Source organism: Photinus pyralis, unplaced genomic scaffold, assembly GCF_008802855.1.
Source record: "Photinus pyralis isolate 1611_PpyrPB1 unplaced genomic scaffold, Ppyr1.3 Ppyr1.4_LG2, whole genome shotgun sequence".
In the NCBI taxonomy this organism is placed as follows: Eukaryota; Metazoa; Arthropoda; class Insecta; order Coleoptera; family Lampyridae; genus Photinus; species Photinus pyralis.
The window spans coordinates 7,775,583-7,798,486 of NW_022170403.1; the positions used below are offsets into that span (position 1 = coordinate 7,775,583).

The 22,904-nt window shown below is 35.9% G+C and overlaps 1 protein-coding gene across 6 annotated transcripts in view; it reads left to right on the forward strand.

Annotated features, from left to right (window-relative positions):
- The first annotated feature begins 11,081 nt into the window (after positions 1–11,081).
- Positions 11,082–22,904, forward strand: part of LOC116163282 (histone-lysine N-methyltransferase 2C-like) — a 73,640-nt gene continuing 61,817 nt past the window's right edge. For 5 of the 6 annotated variants that reach the window (XM_031477154.1, XM_031477159.1, XM_031477156.1 and 2 more), the window contains exons 1-10: positions 11,082–11,217; positions 11,526–11,801; positions 11,855–12,101; positions 12,150–12,523; positions 15,850–16,071; positions 16,121–16,231; positions 18,345–18,511; positions 18,561–18,751; positions 18,807–18,949; positions 18,993–20,225. In XM_031477154.1, the coding sequence (XP_031333014.1) occupies positions 11,537–11,801; positions 11,855–12,101; positions 12,150–12,523; positions 15,850–16,071; positions 16,121–16,231; positions 18,345–18,511; positions 18,561–18,751; positions 18,807–18,949; positions 18,993–20,225 (2,953 nt within the window). In that variant the 5' untranslated portion in view covers positions 11,082–11,217; positions 11,526–11,536. The remainder of the gene's footprint in view (positions 11,218–11,525; positions 11,802–11,854; positions 12,102–12,149; positions 12,524–15,849; positions 16,072–16,120; positions 16,232–18,344; positions 18,512–18,560; positions 18,752–18,806; positions 18,950–18,992; positions 20,226–22,904) is intronic. The other variant, XM_031477157.1, reaches the window with a different exon arrangement.

Genomic DNA, 22,904 nt, shown 5'->3' on the forward strand with positions numbered 1-22,904 from the left:
AGAAATTGGTATCTGTCATTTTTAGACGTTCACTATAAGTCACGAGTAAGCGTCTGTCCATTTTTGTTTGTCACATGTCATGATATAATGGATACCTACCACTACCTTAGATCATTACCTTAAATTAATATTAGGCGTTTACGAAAATTCAACCGGTTTAACCAAGTTGGTAGATTTTGCTATGGTAACAATTATTGCGACAATTGTTTCCATGGTAATTTTTACCAACCCGATTAAACCGGTTCAATTTTCGTAAACGCCTATTGGTAATACGTATGATCTATACTGCATTCATTATAAGAAGGTAGTAGATGGCGCTGTGTTTGGAGATGAGCACACACAGGAAAAATATAAAACGGCCCCAAATTATTGTAAAGACGTAGAAATATCCAGCACTGCAAACAGAAATAAATCTTTGACATTAACAGCTAATGACATTTCAGCAGATTAGTTCGCAACAGAAACTACCAGCTTGGACAATTCGCTACTCGTTTTATGTTTCAGTGTAATACTGACTCGTGTTTTAACCAATCACACTGAAAGTCAAAGTGTCCCGATGCTTTCTACCGCTACCTTCTTAAAATGAATACAGTATAAGATAATTACAAGCCATGCTGAGAAGTTTGGCAACGTTGTCCGAAAGTCAATCGGAGGGCCGCTGAAAGCATATATATGGTGAAAGCTTTAATGGCGTCTTGTCCCTCTTATTTTTCCTCTTTTCTGTGTTTCGCCTTGGTGGTTTTAATACCGAAGAAAGATACATAGGTAGCTTACAATTGTACATATATTTTATTCATTTACCCAAAATCGTCATGAAACCTTTATTTTCTTGCATGCTTTCTGTCAGGAAAATGCGAGGAAAATGTTAGTTTCCATGACGCAGGTAGACCCGACTACTTTTCCTGCCGCCTGTCAAATTACCGGCCGCACCTGTCACTTTTCCTGCCGCACCGTCACATTGCTAAATGTCTATAATGACTCATGTCATCATTGACAGATTGGCATAAATCAAAAATCTCGTATGAAAAATGAAATTTCATATTAAAATACGATTTTGGGTAAAATTTAATACAAAACTCGTCAGTAACATGACATTTATACTTGACTCGGAAATTAAAGTACTCGGCCCCGAAGGGGCCTTGTACTTCAATATTTCCTCGCCAGTAATGTGTCATTTTCCTGACTTATATGTAATAGTACATTATACATATATCAAGGTAGAGAAATCCAGTATTATTAATAGACTTCTCTACTGTGGTATATATACTATTTTTTTCACTACTAGCACTTGAAGTCCTCGAAATTAACATATTATATTGATAAGAAAGTGAACGGTTGGACAGAATTTTTTGTTTATTAATTTAACATGTCAATCAAGTACGTGGAAGTACAAGGCAAACAGGCCGTATTTTGTTCTGTCATTGAGACTTTCGTTTCGTTTTCACGTTTTCAAAGAGAAATTTCGTTCGATTTTTTTCAAAATGTGATAATTTTAGGTATGTAATTTCCGAGGTAATTTCTCTGGAAATGGCGGATGGTGGCAATTATTCATTTTAGAGAACTTGCCTAAACGCTTATTGAGCGAAATTTCGGGTTGTGTTTTCTAACAGTGACAGCGTGACAGTTCTCATTATTGACTACTAGCATTGAATAAAAACACTATAAGAAGCCTAACCCCGTGGAAATAAAGCGCGACAGAGATTGAACTGAGAATATATAATGGCACTGTCAATAGTGTCGATTCTTGAACTGAGAAGAATGAGAATTTGCTTTCCTCCTATTTACCGCAAAGAGAGTTCGGCGGTCACAACCAATGCGGGTGCAAGGGGATTTGTCGCGCTTTCTTCCATAAGCGTGTTTTTATTCAATGCTACTAGTTAATAATGTCCACATTATTAACCACTTTGAACAAATGCCGAGAAAGCCTACTTTACAAGTGGAAAAAAGGTGTCATCAGGCGCTAGTAGTGAAATATAGTTATTTACATATGTGTATGGTAAATCAAGCTTTACGTTAACGAGTGAGATGTTTACTGCCGAAGCGTAGCTGTGAGGCAGGAATTTCGAAACGAGTAACGTTAACTGATTTAACATACAAGTATATAAAGCATTTTTTCTATTTCGGTGTCACAATGATGATTTTGTACAACTGTTTTCGGCCGAAAACAGTTGTACAAAGACAGTGATTATAGTTGTTTTTTTTTTGGTAACTCATCTCTTAAGTTGGCAGTTACTAATTAGTACAAGTAGGTACTTCGTTGGGTACTTCCATGTTTGAACTTCAAAATGTCAGTCTTACTACGCTGCCAACCTAAAACTTAACGACATAAAAAGTGTTCCCAACATAAAACATGTTAGTTCTAATGTTCCCTATAGTTTCTGATAATGATTTTTTTAATTAAATTAAAGCACCGAAATAGAAAAAATAGTATGAAAAACGCGTGTTACAATGCTTTATTGTAATACTCCTATCTTGCGGACACTCGTGGCTACGCTTCGCGTCGCCACTCGTGCCACAAGATAGTCGTATTACAATAGGTCGCATTGTAACACTTGTCTTTCAATATACTATTATTTCATACTGCTCTTTTTTCTATTAAAATGCCATACAATTTTTGATTAGAATATTGTACACGCATTCAAATGAAAGCAAAAGGATCACTTGATTTGTTTGATCTGACAGTACTTTGACACATTAATTATTTTAGAGTAAAAATACGTTTTTTTTTGAGAAAAAAATACTGCATCTGTTCATACTATTACTCATAATTTTCCGTTTTTCAAAACCGTAGAAATCGACAAAATAAAAAATTACATTTTTATAAATCAGTGATGCTTTGAATGGTTTTGGCGGACATTTTGAACGTTATTGCACTTGCAGTGATCTAACACTCTTCCTGTTCTTTGAAACTTGCGCACAATTCTTCTACTGTGTGTGATGTACCCAGGCCAGTCCCGAGAGACTGCGCAACTCAAGATTTAAATTCAAAACTTTCCCTCCCAAACTAACTGAACCCCATGGCACGTGATCGTCTAGACAAAGCTACCTAACTGAATAACCAAATAATAGGACCATTTACTACGTTGTGTTTTTAAGAGTCGCTACAAGATATGTGCTGCCTGTCGGAGTGAGGATCAAGTAAGGAATACAAATAAAACAAGTACATGCTTTAAAAACGGAGATTTAATCCAAATAATTAGCATTGCAAGATTAAATTTAGAAAATGGTAGTTCGCCGAGTACAAAATATGAAAATAGGCTGGGAAAAAAAGAACTGACCAAGAAAAAAACCAGCCAACGAATAAATATTGAACTTTATAGTAAAATTAGTTATCTGTAATGGCATGAATGTTTTCATGTTGTCAAGTACAGCAATACAATGTCGAATCCCAGGCTCCACTGGAATTCCTAAAGAATAAATATTACACACACATAACAAAAAAACAATCATTAAAACATTACAATAAATTCATATAATAGATTTGGATATTGGATGGCCAGTCCAAATCCCACACCGAGTAGTCTTTAGTTGCTCTGGTCATGACATGTCAACATTGTATGAAATCGCTAGGAGTTGGCCTCTCAGAAGAGCCTTTCACATAGGAAGGATACCTCAAATTATTAACAAAACAAAAGGTCACAACGAGAACACGCCACACGCTTTTAGCGAATCCCTGCGCAAGTGAGGCCGGGCCTAGCCAGCGCCCTCATGTACGACTAAGCGGGACCCCAACTCATTCATTCGCACATCTCTAGGGCCAGTCCAACCCACTAGTCTTAAAATGCCGGGTTATAAATTACCGAACTCCAGGCTCTCTACCATGAGTACTGACAATAACCGATCAAAAGACAAATCATGACATAACAAAAATAACAGAGTAACCAACGGCAAACTCGCACGCATACCAAATTATAAATAAAATATACACAATTTATGTAGGCGTCGAAAGTCAACATATTTGCACTGGCAGAACAAAGACTGACACAAAACCAATATTCGGTCACTACATGACAGGGATCGACTAAACGAATTGATTAGCAATATCGGCAAGATGGCTCTTTTCAAAGACACAACAAAAAAAACAGTAAGTACATAAAATATATACCTCTGCGTATGTCAGTTCTGAACTTTAGCCAGCCTCTGCTACGTCAAATCGAGATATTAAATATCGGTATCAAATACCTATCAATATCAAATATAGCACAGTAAATATTCGAAGCAAGTCACCCCACCAAATATTAATAATCATAATCACCCGGTTCAAATAAATAGTAGGAGCATAAATTTTAGTACAACCACATTACAACAATACAAAGGAACATGTCGTGGCAAACATTGGTATCAAGTAATTAATTCACAATGCCAAGTGCAATATGTAACAATCAACCACCCAACGCACGTCACTCGCCCCCAGATGAAGGCACCCTGCAAATACATAGTAACATATTCAGGTAAACAACAACGAAATGTGCTGCAATAAATTCAATTATAAATTAAAATGCAGTTCTGCACACTCGCACTGGAGACCGCCCCTAAGGGAACATACAGTATCTAAATATAAATAAAAACACGTAAATCGGTCAGAAATTACCCAGCAGGCCCAGCATAACCAAAACTGCAATTGGTATCTGGAATTTGTCACAAATGGCACAAATCAATGCTGTACGAGAACAAAGTTAAATTGGCAAACAATTTAACACGATCACATCGTTATTAGGGGGATGCAATAGACATAGAGATAAATAAAACGAGTACATCACCTTTGTAATTGTCGAAGCTGCACTCACCATTCGCAACGCAAAGATTTACTTCTGCTCACAACAAAAGCACACATACTTCTGCCTAAATTTCCCCTTTGCAGGCAAATCCTAGACGAAAACAAATCTTAATATCGAACGTGCCTCGAGACGGGTCGATACGGATCATTAAGTTTCCTCGCATAGCTCGCATTGCGTAATATTTGACACTTTTATTGTAAATTATAGCCCATTTCAATGTAGAGCAGAGAAGAAAAAAAAACACGTGTCCCACGAAAACGAAACAAAGCGCAATCTTGACCTTTTTCGTCGCGCCAGGCTCGGATTCGGGAATATTTAAATCGAATTCTAGCGGGCTAATTCGGTTCCATTACATGGTACTGCTTGGAATCGGTTGATTGGGGTACGTCACAGTAAATAAAGAGGTTACTTGGCGGCTTGGCGGGCATAAATCAACTTTAAGGCGGCTAGGGACAGACCATTCAAAATTTAAGCTGCGCCTACGCAAATAAAGGCGGGTTTAGGCTCGTACGCAGAACGGCGCTGCTGCAGAAAGTCGCAGCCGCAGGTAGTTCGAGACCATGTTGATATACGGCCTTGTTTATGCTTGAACGCACAAATACAAAACGTAGGTTGCCGCAAATATGCTTGTCTGTAGGAGACGCAGAAGTTCGCAGAATTTAAACTTTGTACGCAGTTGTTTGTAGTCGGGCGTACAGCTCTTCTTGATCCTTTGTCACCATTACTTGAAAAACATTTAGAAACCTTCCAAATTTTCTCCTATATTTGTTAACAGGTCTTACTGCCCACCGTCGTACCCTCCTTTGAGTATGCAAGAGCCCCAACTCATTACTTAACGCCGTTAGTAACAGTATTTTCTTTAATTTAATTCTCTTCTTGTCTGCCATTGCAGAAATTAATCAAAAATCTGTTTTTTCTATTCACTTAACCAACCACGTTATTTAACGACCAAAAGAGGTTAGGTTTTAAATGTCAATTTCGACACTTGAACACTGAGAACAACTGCGTACCAACATAAACAGATAGATCACTAGTACACACGGGGGCGTACTTCTGCAGCTGAAATTTCCACTCACTTCTGCAACGTGTGCATTCTGCGTACGAGCCTAAACCCGCCTTAATTATGTAGGCAACCAATATTGCAATTCGACAAGTTTCACCAGGCATAAGCTACCTGCAAATGACCTCATCTTCCTACAATAAAACCAGATTCCAGACCCTCATTAGCGGCTATTCAACAAAAGTAACTGATTTATGGAATTTCAACTTTCTCCTGATGTTTTACAGTTTTACTAATACTGGAAACCTTTGAATATAGAATAGGAAATCAAAGCTGAAAGCTCTACATACCTATACCGGGTGGTGCCTAGCGCGACGCAGCATAGGGATTTCAATGGTAATTCCTTTATAGCCAATTACTAGCTCCCCTAATTATTTTAGAGCAAAAGTCTAAATAGGTTTTTTTAAGAGAAAAAAATACTGCATCTGTTCATACGATTACTTATGATTTTCCGTTTTTCAAAACCGTAGAAATCCACAAAAAAAAATTAGATTTTTATAAATCAGTGATGCTTTGGAATTTTTTAACAAACTACAAGCGCATCGCAGTTATCGTTGTTTGACGTCGAACGATTTTCATATTTAATTCTGTTCCAACTATCCGACGGAAGAAAAAGCGTCTGTGGAGTAATGTTTTTTTAGAGAATGTAATGCTGCATCTGCATCAGATACTATTTGTGTATCATTTTCCGGAACCAGAGTACATAATCGAAGAAAAAGAAATTGATTTGAGGAAGAATTGTTCTTAAAGGTATATTCGGCGGGCATAAAACAACTTCAACATTTCCTCTTTCTCTTCATTTAAATACATGATAAACAATTTTATGATTAACTAATTTATAAACAAGTATAAATTTATTTAATACACGTCAAAATAATGAAAAGTTATCGCTGTTTTTTTAGTTTATTCCAAGGCATATCTGATTTATTGTAAAATGAACCTTTTTATTTTGTCGATTTCTACGGTTTTGAAAAACGGAAAATTATGAGTAATAGTATGAACAGATGCAGTATTTTTTTGTCTGAAAAAAACCTATTTGGACTTTTGCTTTAAAATAATTAGGGGAGCTAGTAATTGACTATAAAGAAATTACCATTAAAATCCCTATGCTGCGTCGCGCTAGGCACCACCCTGTATAAAAATATTACTAATGTATTACTTTCTAAGATATCATTCCTACTTACTTCCTATATAGGGATTTACAATAATGACTTTTTGAGATTTGGACTTGGGTGATGAAGGGAACAATTTCCGAAACAAGAAAAACTGGTCTTCAATTTTTGTGGTTCATAGCACAAATTTATTTAAACAATTATCACATCCGATCAAACTACGGCCCCATAGATTTCTAAATTTATATGATAACGATTTTCACAGGTGCGCGGATGTAAGAATGGTATTTTTCTTCAATTAGATGAACAGTTTTCGATATTTCGCATGGCTTCCGCAATGTAGCCTGGTATTTGCTGCGTTTTCAACCTTCCCCCATTTATCTAATTATATATCTGAATTCTGATCTAATTTACAACAAAATTGTTCATTACAAAAAATGTTTTAATAGATTTTCGGAAATTTTCCAATTCCAACACGACATTCGCCTGATGGTTTACGAAATTAGTTTATTTGGCTAGCCGTCAAACCTACAGTGGAATTATCAAAAGCATAGGTAGATTAAAAAATTATCAAAGTCCTCGTGTGGGATCGAAGAGAGATCAGCCCATTTTTGTGGGGCACATCAGTATTGTATTAGCCACCATCAAAAAGATCTTATCGCAAGCTAACACATTCCCTTTGTCGGTACCCGCTTCCGACGTCCCGTTCACCCATAATTCGCATTTAAATGAATTTTGCTAAAAACTCTCCACAAAATAGTTCTCAATTTTTGGGGCACTTCTCATAACTCTATTAGCCACACGAGAAAGAGAGATCGCGATTCGAGCTTTCAGAAACAAAATTCGCAGAGGAAGATACCTTTTGGGCGCCCTAAGTCAACTACCCCTCGCAGACGTGCGCCTTGTAAAATGAGGTTAATTTCGTACCTAGGAAAAAAATTAATTTTCTCCACGCAGTTGTTGTGTCCGTTTACAAGATCGTTCCAACGGCACCATTTTGAAAACAATCTGAAAACTGATGGTGAGTAAAAACTTCAAACTCGAATTGCGGGTGAGCGAGACGTCGAAAGTGGGTACCGAGAAAGGGAATGTGGTGGCCCCCGCCAAGATCTTACTGATGGTGGAGTAAAACTTCAAACGCAAATTGGGGATGCACGGGACGTCGGACGCGAGTACCGACGAAGGGAATGTGGTAGCTTCGACAAGATCTCACACGAGGACTTTGACAATTTTTTACTAACGACATGCTGAAATAAAAAATTATCACTTGTAATACTACTAGTGCTTGCTATTTCCGGAAACTTTTCGAGCTCACAAATATTTGAACTTTCGCAAAATACTCGTGAGCAAGAAAAAAATTCTATTCAAGCACTGTGGTATTCGGTAAGAAAATTTCACACCATAGTAACCCTCAACGAAAAAGTGACGTTTTATGTCAAAACATTATTACCTTTTTACGTCAAAAAATTTACGATAAATTCCTTGGTTGCCATGGAAATGTGACACGAAATCCGCATTTCATTGGTCGATAAAATTGCTGGTTGAAATTTTCGTTGAGATTTGTCACCTAAAGTATGTAATGTAAGACACAAGATTATCAATTTTTGTATGAACAGTTTTTTTAACAGAGCTGCTAGATTCAAGAAGGTGCTGACAAATTCTTTATGTTTATCTATTATAGGTACATCGTCCAAATTGTACATAATTTTTATGTAATCGATATTATTAAATTGCTTTTTGATAAGTAGGTAACAATACACCTACATCAAATATATGAAAAAAATGTATGAAACGGGTCTAAAAAATTAAAACGTTGTTACTCCTGAATATTACATTTATTGACATTATCGGTCAATTATCGTTGGTACTAATAGACGAATAAATGGAAGGCATTGAGATTCTTTTGTTACTGGTCTAATAGGGTCATAAACCATTGTATATAAATATAATGGTCATTAGGTGTTAATATTTTCCAGGTAAAAGTGCTACCTGAGTTGCCTATCGTCATTGTATGGAAGGTATTGCATTTCTTCCGTCGCTATATTTTATATAAACTTTTGAGTAAAAATTACGTTTTATTTGATAATTTGAAGCAGTTCGTAATTTATTTTTTTAATCCACTTAGTTACTAAATAAATTGTGCGGATTTACTTTTTCAATATTTTTTTTACTAAGGCCAGTATTCGCGTTCTTAGTAAATTCAAGATTATCATTTATACACGACTTAAATTATTTTATCAAAAAAATAAATCGCTACATTTAATGACTTTCTATATCTCTATCAATTTCCGATAAGACCTCTAGTTAGAATTAATATTTGGGCTTCAAAAATTACTCAAAAGTTTCGACTTTTATTGCAAATTTCAGTGACCATTGTGTGTTGCCTATCCTCTATCCCTAGCCCCCTTAACACTTCCTCTTTCTCTTCAGTTAAATCATTGATTAACATATAACGAGATGTTAATCAATGGTTAAATACATAATAAACAATTTTATGATGAACTAATTTATAAACAAGTATGAATTTAATATAGGTACGTCAAAGGTAAATAATGGAAAGTAATCGCTGTTTTTTTAGGTAATTCCAAGGCATATCTCATTTATTATAAAATGAATCTTTTTATTTTGTCGATTTCTACGGTTTTGAAAAACGGACAATTATTAGTAATAGCACAGATTAATCTGTGAGTATGAACAGGTGCAGTATTTTTTTCTCTGAAAAAAACGTATTTAGACTTTTGCTCTAAAATAATTAGGGGAGCTAGTAATTGACTATAAAGAAATTACCATTGAAATCCCTATGTTGCGTCGCGGTCTATAGGTTTAGATGGATGTCAGTTTATGTTGCTAGGCAACATTTCCAGTCTGGTAAGAATACGATTTTTTTCACTACTAGCGTCTGATGACATGATTATTAACCCTTTTTCCACTTGTAAAGTAGGCTTTCTCGGCAGTTGTTCAAAGTGGTTAATAATGTGGACATTATTAACTAGTAGCATTGAATAATAAATCTGATGATTCAGATTTATTATTCAATGCTAGTAGTCAATAATGAGAACTGTCATGCTGTCACTTTTAAAAAACACAACCCGAAATTTCGCTCAATAAACGTTTAGACAAGTTCTCTAAAATGAATAATTGCCACTATCCGCCATTTCTAGAGAAATTACATACCTAAAATTATCACATTTTGAAAAAATTCGAACGAAATTACTCTTTGAAAATATCTCAATGACAGAACAAAATACGGCCTCTGTTTGCCTTGTACTTCCACGTACTTGATTGACATGTTAAATAAATAAACAAAAAATTATCTCCAACCGTTCACTTTCTCATCAATATAATATGTTAATTTAGAGGATTTCAAGTGCTAGTAGTGAAAAAAATAGTATATATACCACGGTAGAGAAGTCTATTATTGCCTTCGCAACTTACACACCCCTCGGCGCAAGCGCCTCGAGATGTAATCTTGGTGCTCAGGCAATAACACTGCACTTCTCTACCTTGATATAATGTACTATATCAGACTCAAATGGGTCTGGGAAAGTCGCGATTACTATATATGTATATATATATAGATAAGTAGTATGAAATAAATAACTAGGTATTATTTTTCACTTTAAAATTCGGAACGCTGTAAATTGGTACCTACCTAACTGCATCATATTGTGTTTTTCAGCACGCCCTGATGATGGGCAATATCATGCCTGAAATCGACCGCTATTAAAGAATAAAAAATAAAATTTGCCTGTTTTTTCCTTATACTTACCTAGAAATTAATTCACCGGCAAAAAAATGGAAAACTTCATAAGAAATTTAAAAAAATGTCATATTTTGAGCTTCAAATAACCTGATGAGTCGTCATTTGATGACGTGACTTAAATTTAATGTTCAGATGTGTTTAATTGAAACTATTCTGATCTCCAATGAGTATACTCATTTGAGTCTTAATCACACAATTTTTAAACTAAATTCTTGAACCTACTCTCTCTACTAATCTTGACCATGTTTATTTTTTACTCGTAGGACCCTGTAGAACAAATGTTAGGGTTTTTAAGAAATAGGGTTTGTTCATCTGTTTTTCGACAAATGTCGTTCGGATAATGTCGTAAATATTTCGTTTCGTTTCGTGCCTGTTAAATTTGTGGCTGAATTTATGCTTGGTTTTAATGTTATTAAAATATGTGTATATTGGAATTGTGTAAACTTGAGAGCGTTTTTTGTGTAATACTGTAGAGATCATGGCGAGATGTAAATTTCTGTTAAGGTATGTTTATATTTTTGGTTAATTCTTCAAAAGTTTCTGAGTTTGATTAGGGCTTGCCTTGTACACAATATCTAATATGGCGCTCGATTTCTATACGAACATTTTCTGTTTATAAAGACGTCCCTCTGCCTCTAAGGGCATTGTGGCTTATCCCAAATTGCATCTGGAATAGTACTAAAAGTTTCAAGACTTGATTACATCCTTATTCTAAAATGTTTGTTATTAGAACTAGACTATAACCTCCTCTATTTTGTTTGTCATAAGCTTTTAACATTAGCTAATATTGCACTCTGTGTCAATTATTATAGTGTTTAAAAGTATGGAGAGCATACATGGCAGAGGAATAGAAACAGAACAGTTAATGGAAATCGATGAGGGTGATGGTTCGGATGTCGATGACGAAGACGAAGATTTAATTGACGATCCGCTACCGTCACCTCTTCAGTTATCATCTTCTGGGGCTGCATCCACAGCCACTTCAACTACTTCATCGCCAAATAATGATGAATTTTCGTTACCTTACTTGTTTTCAGGTAAACCGCTTAATATTAAAAGAGGACGAGGGAGACCGCGTCGAGAGGGAGGTAGGATATATATTACTTACAAATTTTATATTAAATTCTTGATTTATTATTAGGCAAATCTTTACCGCGAAGAACGGGACTCGCTTCTAAAATTAAACGTTTAAGAGGTATTGGTTACACACGTGGATTGCCCAAAAAAGTTCGACCATTTGACAAAATGGAATTTGAATACATCTCATCATCATTGGGTTTTGATGATCCTAATTCGATCTTAGATCCCGAAACAGGAACGTTTATCATTCCTGAAAAGGAAAAACTCGCTTTAACACCTGATGATACTCCATATCCGCCTGAACTATGGTAAGTGTAACCCACAGCATCTCGCTTTAATTGAGTCTTTTATTGTAGGCCCGGAAAAGTGTGCGCATTATGTAATTTGGGAGAAAGGAGTCAATTGGGGCAAAGAGACCTGTTGCGTCTTAGTTGTCCCGAAGGCTTTATTCCTCAACGAATGTTATCTAATTCTTTGTTGTCGCAAGTGGATACAACACAAATTACAGAACGTGAAATCGGAGATAAAAGTCCTCGTGGTCCTGTGACATGTCGTCGTCAGAAAAGCTTTAATAAGTGTCGCAATCCGTCTTTGTCTAATGAATATGTTGACGAATTGTCTATTATCGGATATTTGGAGCAACCTGATGTTCAAAGTGTATTCGATTCCTCTGGTTATTTTTACGTTCACAGAAATTGTGCTGCTTGGTCTAACGGAGTGATTATTTATGGTAAGTTTAAATTAGTTTATTTGCGTGATGTTTTAGTTATGTTGATCAGAGAAAGAGAGATTGTGGCTAATGATGTATGTTAATTGCATTCGCCTTGTGTACATAATTCTAGCTTGGACACTTTTTTTTGTTTACTAAAAAATAATAACATTTGTCTGAATAGTATCTGGAAAAAAGAACGCACAATTGTAATAATGTGTTTGAAGTTAAGTCAGCACTATTGCCTCGACTATTGCTAACTTTGTTATTATTACAGCTACGAAGGTGGTTATATTTGGAAATGTGAAGTATTTTTTCTCATGGTAGCAATAATGGTTGAATCAGAAAAGCAATTGATTCATACTAAACGTACCGGCACCGTCACGTCACCATCAGGTAACGTAACATAAAATATTCTCGTTGGGAAATCTTGATGGTCCGGATGGTGATGTGACGGTGTAGCCTGAATATGTCTATAGCTTCCATTGGACATTTTGTTGATGGTACGGTGACATAACAGTGTCTGTAGGTATAGTTTTCCACTAGGGGTTAGGTTGTTTTTTTTTGTTGAGTGATCACCATCGAAATTGCAAGACACATCAAACTCACTTATTTAATAACGTACAACGAAACATAAATAACATGATTTTCAAGTAACAAACAGGATACAACTAATAGAACGTGCGAATGCCGTACGCACACTCTACACTTCAAATGAATTATGTATTTTTGTATAGCCCATCGGATGTGTTGGTTGCATCATGTTTATACTGTTACTCAATAGAGCTTTTAACAATACCTAAAATAGGGTTAGCAGGCTGTTGTTTGTGTATATCTGTGTCTATAGGTGTTCCATTGTTTTATCTTTCTTACAGTTCATGTACTGCACCTGTGTACCGGGTGGCCCAATAAGACTGTTCATCGGCCATATTTCGGGAACCGTTCGTCGTATGACTTAGGAGTAAAAAAAATTATTGGGTAAATCGGTCATGAAGAATTGCTGGAAAATATTTTCAAGTTCTAAAAATGACCAACAGAGGGCGTAACTGCCATCTTAAATTTTAAAATTGCATTTTCTTTAAATTTCGCATAATAAACTAAAAAAATTTTTTTCACATTGGAAAATTAAACAAATGAAACACGATGCTTTATAAAATAATAACAGCCGTAATTTGTAAATTATTCTGCTGTGTTTACATTCAGAAAGTGCAGATTTTTTGATTTTGTAATCTTTTCTAAAATGCCAATTTCTAACCAAGAAGCATTTAATATGCTGGCGGCGATGGTACGTGGTCAATTCGGATAACGCAAATAGAAGATGTGGGCAGCGATGGTCGCATTTTGAAAATACTCAAAATATATCGCCAGCATATTAAATGCTTCTTGGTTAGAAATCTGCATTTTAGAAAAGATTACAAATTCAATAAACTGCACTTTCTGAATGTAAACACAGCAGAATAATTTGCAAATTGCGGCTGTTATTATTTTATAATGAATCATGTTTCATTTGTTTAATTTTCCAAGGTCCACCTAAAAGTGTAGGGTCCTTTTCCAAACAATGTTTCGCGCCATCGACAAATACCGGAAATACGTCAAATAAGATACAATTTAAGCATTTTTATTAATTAGGTAATTAATCTCATTTTCCCAATATTTGAGGTTAGGAACGAGATTTTGAAAAACGGTTTTCACTGGCCTCTTTGGGTGTTATAGTGTCAAAACTAGCCCCCTGGCGGAGAAGGATTGAACTAAATTCTCATTGCTCAAGGAATGCTCTTTTTAACCATACCAAATTTGTTACAATCGGTTAAACGGTTATGAAGTTAAAGCAGGTTATTGCAAAAACAATTGAACGCCCCACACCATCTTTGTTTTTGAAATAACTGAGTTTTTGTTTTTACGAAAATGATAACAAACTGGTTTTCTTTAAAATTGTGAAAATTTTTTTTAGTTTATTATGCGAATTTAAAGAAACTGCAATTTTAAAATTTAAGATGGCAGTTACGCCCTCTGTCGGTCATTTTTAGAACTTGAAAATATTTTCCAGCGATCCTTCATGACCGATTTACCCATTAATGTTTTTTACTTCTAAGTCATATGACGAACGGTTCTCGAGATATAGCAGTCTTATTGGGTCCCCCCGTACAAATATTCCATCTCATCTCTTTTGTGAATTTGGGATATTATTTAACAAATCTCACACTTTTCAGGGAAGTACTAAGAAGAACAGGCAAATCGTATTGTAGTTACTATTATATAATACGATTTGCTTGATCTTCTTAGTACTTCCCCAAAAATTACCTCACCGGCAAAATGGAAAACTTAACAAAATCTTACACTGTCAATTTGACAAATGGTATTGCCATGCGAGATACAACTTCGGTAATACTTGACACTACGTTTTGCGAAACGTAATTACCTACCTAACGTAACAGGACACCAACTTAATGGATAGAAAATGGAAAACAACAATCATGTACCAATGTAATTTTGAATAAGTTTTAATTCTGGACGCTGACTTCTTGAAAATCGTAAAAATATTTCACACAAAATCAGTATTAAGAACTTTTTCGTAGAGTAGGTCACACGAGAGGTCACACCTCCAAATGTTTCAAAATTTGAGCATATTTCTGAATTTTTTATCAGCAACCATTACACATAGAAATTAAAACTCTTGGCTTTGGGGTACGCCCTTTTCGATTCTGAAAACACTACACAGAGTTGAGAAAATTAATTATTAAGTAAAATTCAAAACCACAATTTGGAAAAAAAAACTAAACACAAAATAATATAAAATTCGATTATAAATAACTTCTACCTACTTTTTACCCCTTTCAAATAAGTACGTAAACCAATTTGGTAAATGCGCAATTTCAAAAATGGTCCAATTTGTTGTTAAAAAAACAAATGAACTAAATGAAGTAAGTTGACATTATGCGCATAGCACATTTGATTTTTACTGTATGCGATATGTTTACGTTTAGGAGAGAGGATTCTTTTTAGTTAACATTTCAAAAAATATTTCCATAAATAAGAAAGTTGGCATTGCGCAGTTACTAGAAGCATTTGTGGTTCAAATTTTAACAAAATATGGTAATAAATAAGAAAGTTGATATTGCGCAGCTCGCGCATGCGCACATTAATCGTCAAGATTTTTCTTGGCTCGGGTGCTAGAGCTGTAAGCTACCGAATTCAAAAAGAACGAACTAAATACATTGTGTCCAAGATGGGGATCACGGAAACCATAGAAGATATGGCGAAATTCTGGATACTTTCTAGACAGATTGTACATATATATTTCCAATCCTTTTTGAATGTGGCCTACTTATTGTTTATTTTTTTTTCAGAAAATTCTGGTTTGGAAAATGTAGGACAGATGGTATTGTATAGCATTTCAAAAAAATGTTCTTATTGCCATCATTTCGGCGCAAGTTTAACTTGCAAAGCAGGGGGGTGCAGTAAACAGTTTCATTTTCCTTGTGCGACAGCTTCCGGTGCCTTTCAAGAGTTACGATCTGTTGCAATTTTTTGTGTTGAACATTTGGCAAAAGTTCCATTAGTGTGTGAATGTAAGTTTATAAACTTTCTGTGTAGCATAATGTATCGACGTAATTTTAGCTTCTGTTTGCTATACTTGCAAGATGCATGGGGACATAGCTAACCTTATGTTTTGTTCCTCGTGTGGTGAACATTATCACGGGACCTGTGTCGGATTAGCGCAACTACCAGGTAAATATGTTTATTTTAAATTTTCAACAATAATACTTTTAGTTATTGTTTTGTAAGATATCCACAAACTTTAAATGTAATGAAATTATTTTTATTCACGATCATATACAGGGTGTTTCGAAATTCGCTCACACGGACTATGGGATGGTGTTATAAGACAAAAACTGATCAAAAAGTTCCTCTACCAGTTTTCCATCAGACCGCCCCCCCCCTACACTGCGCCAGTAGTTAAACTTAATAATAACACATTTTTAAAAACAAAAGAAGGATCAAAATAAACTATAATTATGACGAGTACATAATTATAACAGTTGTTCAAAGTGTCCGCTAGTAAACAAGCTTCAGCACGTCAAAAAAAAAAGTGTCGGTTTGATCAAAAACTGGTAGAGGAACTTTTTATTCAGTTTTCGTTGTATAACACCATCCCACAGGCCGTGTGCGCGTATTTCGAAACACCCTGTATGTAATAATATGTCAATTGCCAACTGTTTTGATGCTTGGAAGTGAGCAATTGTTTAACATACTTTGCGAACCTCGTCGAGGTCGACAAAGTACTTCCCGACCTGCATGGCCATGTTGATTAGATTTCAATGTCACGCTGAAACTGGTGGAATTTGTTATACCTACCACCTCTTTAAGTCAGATTGTGAATAAAATAGTGTACAAACCTCGATGGTCAGTGGTTCATAATAACCAGCGCCTCGCGCTTATACCTCACCTCCGCGCGTCGGTGATGTACCTTAAGCCCTCGGGGTAGGTAATGGACCACTTCCCAGCTCGTAATCTACTATTAAAAATATTTGATATGATGAACCTTTGTTATTTTCAGTAAACTAACATGAAGTCATGAACTAGCAATACTCACACCTTTAATTGATTTCAGTTTAAGAGTAGCAATGCTGCTGTTTATGCTGATAGGTGGCGAAATTTTAACCATACAAATAAGTTTGTTGCGAATGACTAGATAGTACTGTATTCGAAAATAGTCCGGTTAAAATAAACATTCACCTTTGCATGAATTCCCAAGAAGCTGAAAATTTACATAAATATTATAATGAAATTGTGAAGTCCCCATCGATCCCATGTGTGCAAAAAAATTTATTCAAGGCCAAAGTTTGCAAAAATGCGTTTTTTGGATTCTTTAGCGAAACGGTTAGTTTTATGATAAAAATAGCTCAAACAAAAATTGTAGACCATGCAATCACCTACAAATTTTGAGCTCACATCTTTTCCCCTAAGATCCAGTATTTCTGAGAAAAAGCGATTCCAAAATTTACTAAAGCTGTATAACATGCATGACTACGCTGCCTATGTACATCATTTGACGCATAATATAAGTAAAACTCGTTAGTCTGCGCATGACTAATACATTAATATTGAATGGCTAATTCATAATGTATTGGAACCAATCCACATACTACTTCCAGTGCACCAGAGAAGCTCCTCCCGCAAAAAGGGGTGTAATTCAAAGTGCAGCTACGAAAGCTAGGTTTATTTTGCTCACCAGGGTGCACCAGTGGTCAATGCCAGTCGTGCTCAAATTTTGAATATTCAAGAGAAGATCCTTACATCGACGACGAAACAGTACCGCTGTTTGAACTATTATGAATTATGTCAACTCGGGAAGAAGAAGACAAAGAAAAAGAATATGGAGAGAGAGAACATGAAGAAGAAATTGAATGAGAAGATTTTTTATTCTACTAGGATTAAATAAAATAGATCGTGGAGTAGGCCTACTGGGGAAAACACATTAAAAAAAGCATGTCAAGTACACTATCTTGGTGGGGTGGAAACGTGTGCATAGTATAGGGAATACAACTTTTCACAATTTTATTATAATGGTATCCCTAACGTTCATGTAAATTTTCAGCTTCTTGGGAATTTATGCAAGGGCACCCCTATTTTTTGGGATAACTTGACCGAAAAGGAAGGTTCAGGTATTAATGAATTTACATACAAATCGATAACAAAATAACCGATAAATCGAAATTCAAAGTTAAACGACATATGATTTTTATTTGTTCCAAGAGCGACAATCTTTACTTTAATACTTACCTTCTGTTACAAATATACTATACTAAAACAACAAAATCTTATAAAGCTTTTATTTTAGGTGTGAGGGCTGGATGGCAGTGTAGAAAATGCAGGGTGTGTCAAGTGTGTCGAATGGTTGGTGATGAATCAAAGTTAATGGCATGCGAACAGTGTGACAAAATATATCACGCAATTTGTCAAAGACCAATTGTAACAACTATCCCAAAGTACGGATGGAAGTGCAAGGTAACATGGCCACAAATTTATACATTCATCTCATTTGAAGCATTTATAGTGCTGTCGAGTTTGTGGTGATTGCGGGTCCAGGACTCCCGGAGCTGGTTTATCTTCACGATGGCACGCCCATTATACAGTATGTGATTCCTGTTATCAACAACGTAACAAGGGCTTTTGTTGCCCGCTCTGTCATCGTGCTTATCGCGCACATGCACATCGTGAAATGGTACAATGCAGCTTGTGTCGAAAGTAAGAACACTTTTCTAGTAGGTAATTCATTTATTTTAATACATCTTTTCGTTAGATTTGTGCATGGTACTTGCGACCCTGATGCGGATCTTGCAACATATCACCAACGCAAAGAAGCGCATCCAGAGTACGACTATATTTGTCTGATTTGCAAAAGTATAACTCAACAAAATCGACAGTTGATGGCTAAGAGAAATAGTAAGTAATTTCTTGGCTCATAACATCTCCAATTATCTTCAAGGTTTCTTTCTAGGTATCGAGGAGAGCGATTGTCTCTCAGGATCGTCCGAATTTCTCTTTGAAGATTCATACGAGTTTGACTTTGATAGGCAAATTGGAGAAGACCCTGCGAAATTTATGGGTTTAGGAAAGGGTAAACCTTACAGTGCTAGTAAAATAGCGAAAAAACGTTTAGGTTTAGGAACAGTGACCTCGGGACGACCGAAAGGCATTGGAAAAGGTTTACCTGGGAAAGTGGGATTTACAAAACGTCAACGATTAGCAGATTTTGGAAGAAAAAGGGGCCCCAAGTCAAAAATGCGTGGCATTTTCGGTGTTCCCGGTGTCGGTTTACAGAGACCTACTTGTGACGGCAAGACAGACGAAGAACCCGGGTTGGAAAATCGTCTTGTGCTGTGTTCAGCAAAAGACAAGTTTGTGTTAACACAAGATATTTGTGTAATGTGTGGGGCATTAGGGACGGATCAAGAAGGATGTCTTATAGCATGCGTTCAATGTGGTCAATGCTACCATCCTTACTGTGTGAATGTTAAAGTGACTAAAGTCATTCTGCAAAAAGGATGGCGTTGTTTAGACTGTACTGTTTGTGAAGGATGTGGTCAACGTAATGACGAAGGCAGACTTATTCTTTGTGATGAATGTGATATTTCTTACCATATCTATTGCATGGATCCTCCATTAGATTATGTTCCTCATGGAAATTGGAAATGTAAGTGGTGTGCGGTTTGTCAAGTTTGTGGTGCTACAGATCCCGGTTTCAATTGCTCATGGATGAATAGCTTTACGGAGTGTGGACCTTGCGCTTCGCATTCGGCATGCCCTAGTTGTGGATCTTTATACAATGAAGGAGATCTCATCATCCAATGCACTCAATGTGAAAGATGGTTGCATGGGAATTGTGATTCTATCAAGACTGAATTAGAAGCTGAAAAATGTGCGGATGAAGGATATACTTGTTTATTATGCCGTCCTCGGGATGTGCCACCTCCTCATCTTCACCCATTGCTTTCGCCAAAACCAGTTACACCTTGCAAAAGCCCTGAATTAAAATCAAACGCGAACTATTACATGGACGGTGTTTATTTAAGTGAAGTTGGATATGGCCTTATTAAATCATTAACTAATGAACAAAGTGTAACTAGGAAAAAGCGAAAAAAGTTAATCGGTGGCCACCACGATAAAGAAGCAGGCATTATGGCTACAATTGAATCTGTAGTCGCTGGAAGTAGTATGGGTAAGTTTTTAGAAAAGCCAGATCCGCATCATGAACATAGATTTGTTTTATGCCTTTATTATTGTCACTTGAATGTTGGGTTTACTGTTACACCAGCCTCATGGTATGTCTATCGGCACAAATTTTGATAATACACTGTGTCCAAGATAAGGACGTCTATCATGGGAATCTCGGAAACCATATAAGATACGACGATGGTAAAATTAGGGAAAAGTTATTCAATTAAAGGGTTATTATCATGCAGTAAAGAAAACAGAAAATTCTGGTTACTTCCGAAGATATGCCAGAAAATCCAAAGTTTGCCGATTTAATTTTTTTCTGATGTTATTTGAGTATTGAGCAGATACCAAAAAATTAGAAACACTTTCTCATTACCACTTTTTGAGAACTACTGTTGAGAGATTTTCAATACAACTGGCATACATTCAAAATTCTTCAACACTTTCTGCAGATATTTGCACTGAATGCTTTAACATCACCAACAGATATGTCTCGTCCTGACGTTCCACTTTCCTTTTATGTGTATCCTCTTCCAACACTTCGTTGTCAAGGTGAGGTGAGACTTCGACTTCACCAATAAATATGTCTCTTCCAGTCGATTCATTTTACCTTTGAGAATGCTTTCCTCAGACAAACCGTTTTTGAGATGAAAGATTAAAGCTTTTACATCACTGTTTTCCTGACGTCCCATTCGCTCTTTGTGAGTACCCTGTTTCGACAATCCGTTCTGGAGATGTAAGGGAATATAGCCGATCAAGATAAGGGATCGAGGAGGACTATGATTAGAGTACCATGAAGGATAAAACCATTTCCACTCCCCCAACCCCCGTCTTTTGATAAGGGGTAGTCCATAGTTGATTCCACATGCTAAGTTTTCAATAATTCCAGTACATTTTGAACTTTTGATCCTGCTTTGCTCGCTTAGATAACTGTAATTTAAATATAGAGTCATTCTGCAATTGGCAATTTTTGTGCGCTATTGCAGCCACTTTCTCTGTTCGTCCGTCTGTCTGAGGCCTTAACTACTCCTACAGTTTTCAAGATATTTAGTTTGTCCTTTTTGTATTCGGTAAGGAAATTCTTGACGATTAAACTGTGCATGCACAGAGTGCGCAATGTCAACTTTCTTGTTTATTAATATATTTTGTTGAAACTTTAACCACAGATACTTCTACTAAAGGCAAGCATATCGCATATAGTAAAAATCAGATGTGGGCATGTGCAGACTGCGCAATGCCGACTTTCTTAATTATGGAAATATTTCTTTGAAATTTTAGCCATAGATACTTTTAGTGAAAATAAACGTATCGCATATTGTAAACATCAGATTAATGTGCGCATGCGCAGGGTGCGCAATATCATCTGTCCATTTCCGAACTATCTTTTTGAATTTTAATCACAGGTGCTTCTATTAAAGGCAAACATATCTGCCTATATTACTTTTTCATAAGACACTTTTCCCTATTCACCCCATTTCACCTATTCACATGTTGACCCCATTGATTTATCGCATCCCTACGATCACTTTTCCTTTGTAAATATTGGAGAGTATCGAAGATCCTTATAAGTGTTGAAAATGACATGTAGAATGTGCCATATTTTACACCTTGTCTTACACAAAGAAATGTCAATGTAAGGAGGCATCCTCTGCTATCTGCTAATGCTCATTGCGCCAGTTTGAACGAAGTCGGAAGGGTGTCACGAGAAAAAAGAGTCGTTCCGAATTAAAGTAATGTTATGTATGTAAGGTTATATATTAGTTGAAGGAGTGGAGATGCATCATACATTTTAGGGGTAAGATCACCGACAAAAGTAATGATAATCGGCTGCTTACTGTCACTTAGGCAACCAACCATATACTATCTAAAATGGCAAAGTTAAAGCATAAGTTTTCCGGCGGGTTTCGTGTGAGATATGCCGTACAGCGTCGCGCATTGTCGTGTTTGCTTCGGCGTTTCTTTGTCTATGCCTTGATATAATCGTTACAGTGGGTATAATTACAAGGATTGGTAAATCTTTTTTTAATTTTGCGTATTGGTTTTCCAAATTGTTGCAACATACCTACCTCTCCCTTTATATCAAGACAACGACGAAGAAACTGCTAAGAAGGAGCAAAGCGCGACGCGTGCGGCCCATAACAATGGAATCTTAGTAAATACCTTGCTAATTACTTATTAGACAAGCAGTATGTTCTTATTATGGTTATTCCATTAAAAGGAAATGTGATTGTAAATGTCGAGGGAGTATAAATTACCACTTCATCGTTTACTTGTTATGAATTGTTTGCTGAAGTTGTTACCTCTTGTAGAGTAAAAAGAAAAGAATTCATTGTCATTACAATTTTTTCACTTTCAGTTTGGCTGGAAACAACCTAAATTAAAAAAAATAGAACATACTGTTTTTTATGCTTGAATACGCAATTAAAAAACACAAGTACTATTTAAATCTTTAAGTTTTATTTTTTTACTGCGTTTATACGTTGGGATTTTTTTGGCAGTGTGTAACAAAACTGGATCACTAAAATAAGAACTTATCTTGCAGAATTAACTTTAAAAACCAGTTTTTATTTCAATGAAGAGAAAAACGAGATTGAAGATACCAATAATGTGAATTAATGTCCCTTAAGTTTTCCAGAATATAATGCATAAAGTCTGGTTTTACCAATTTTTGTAATTACAC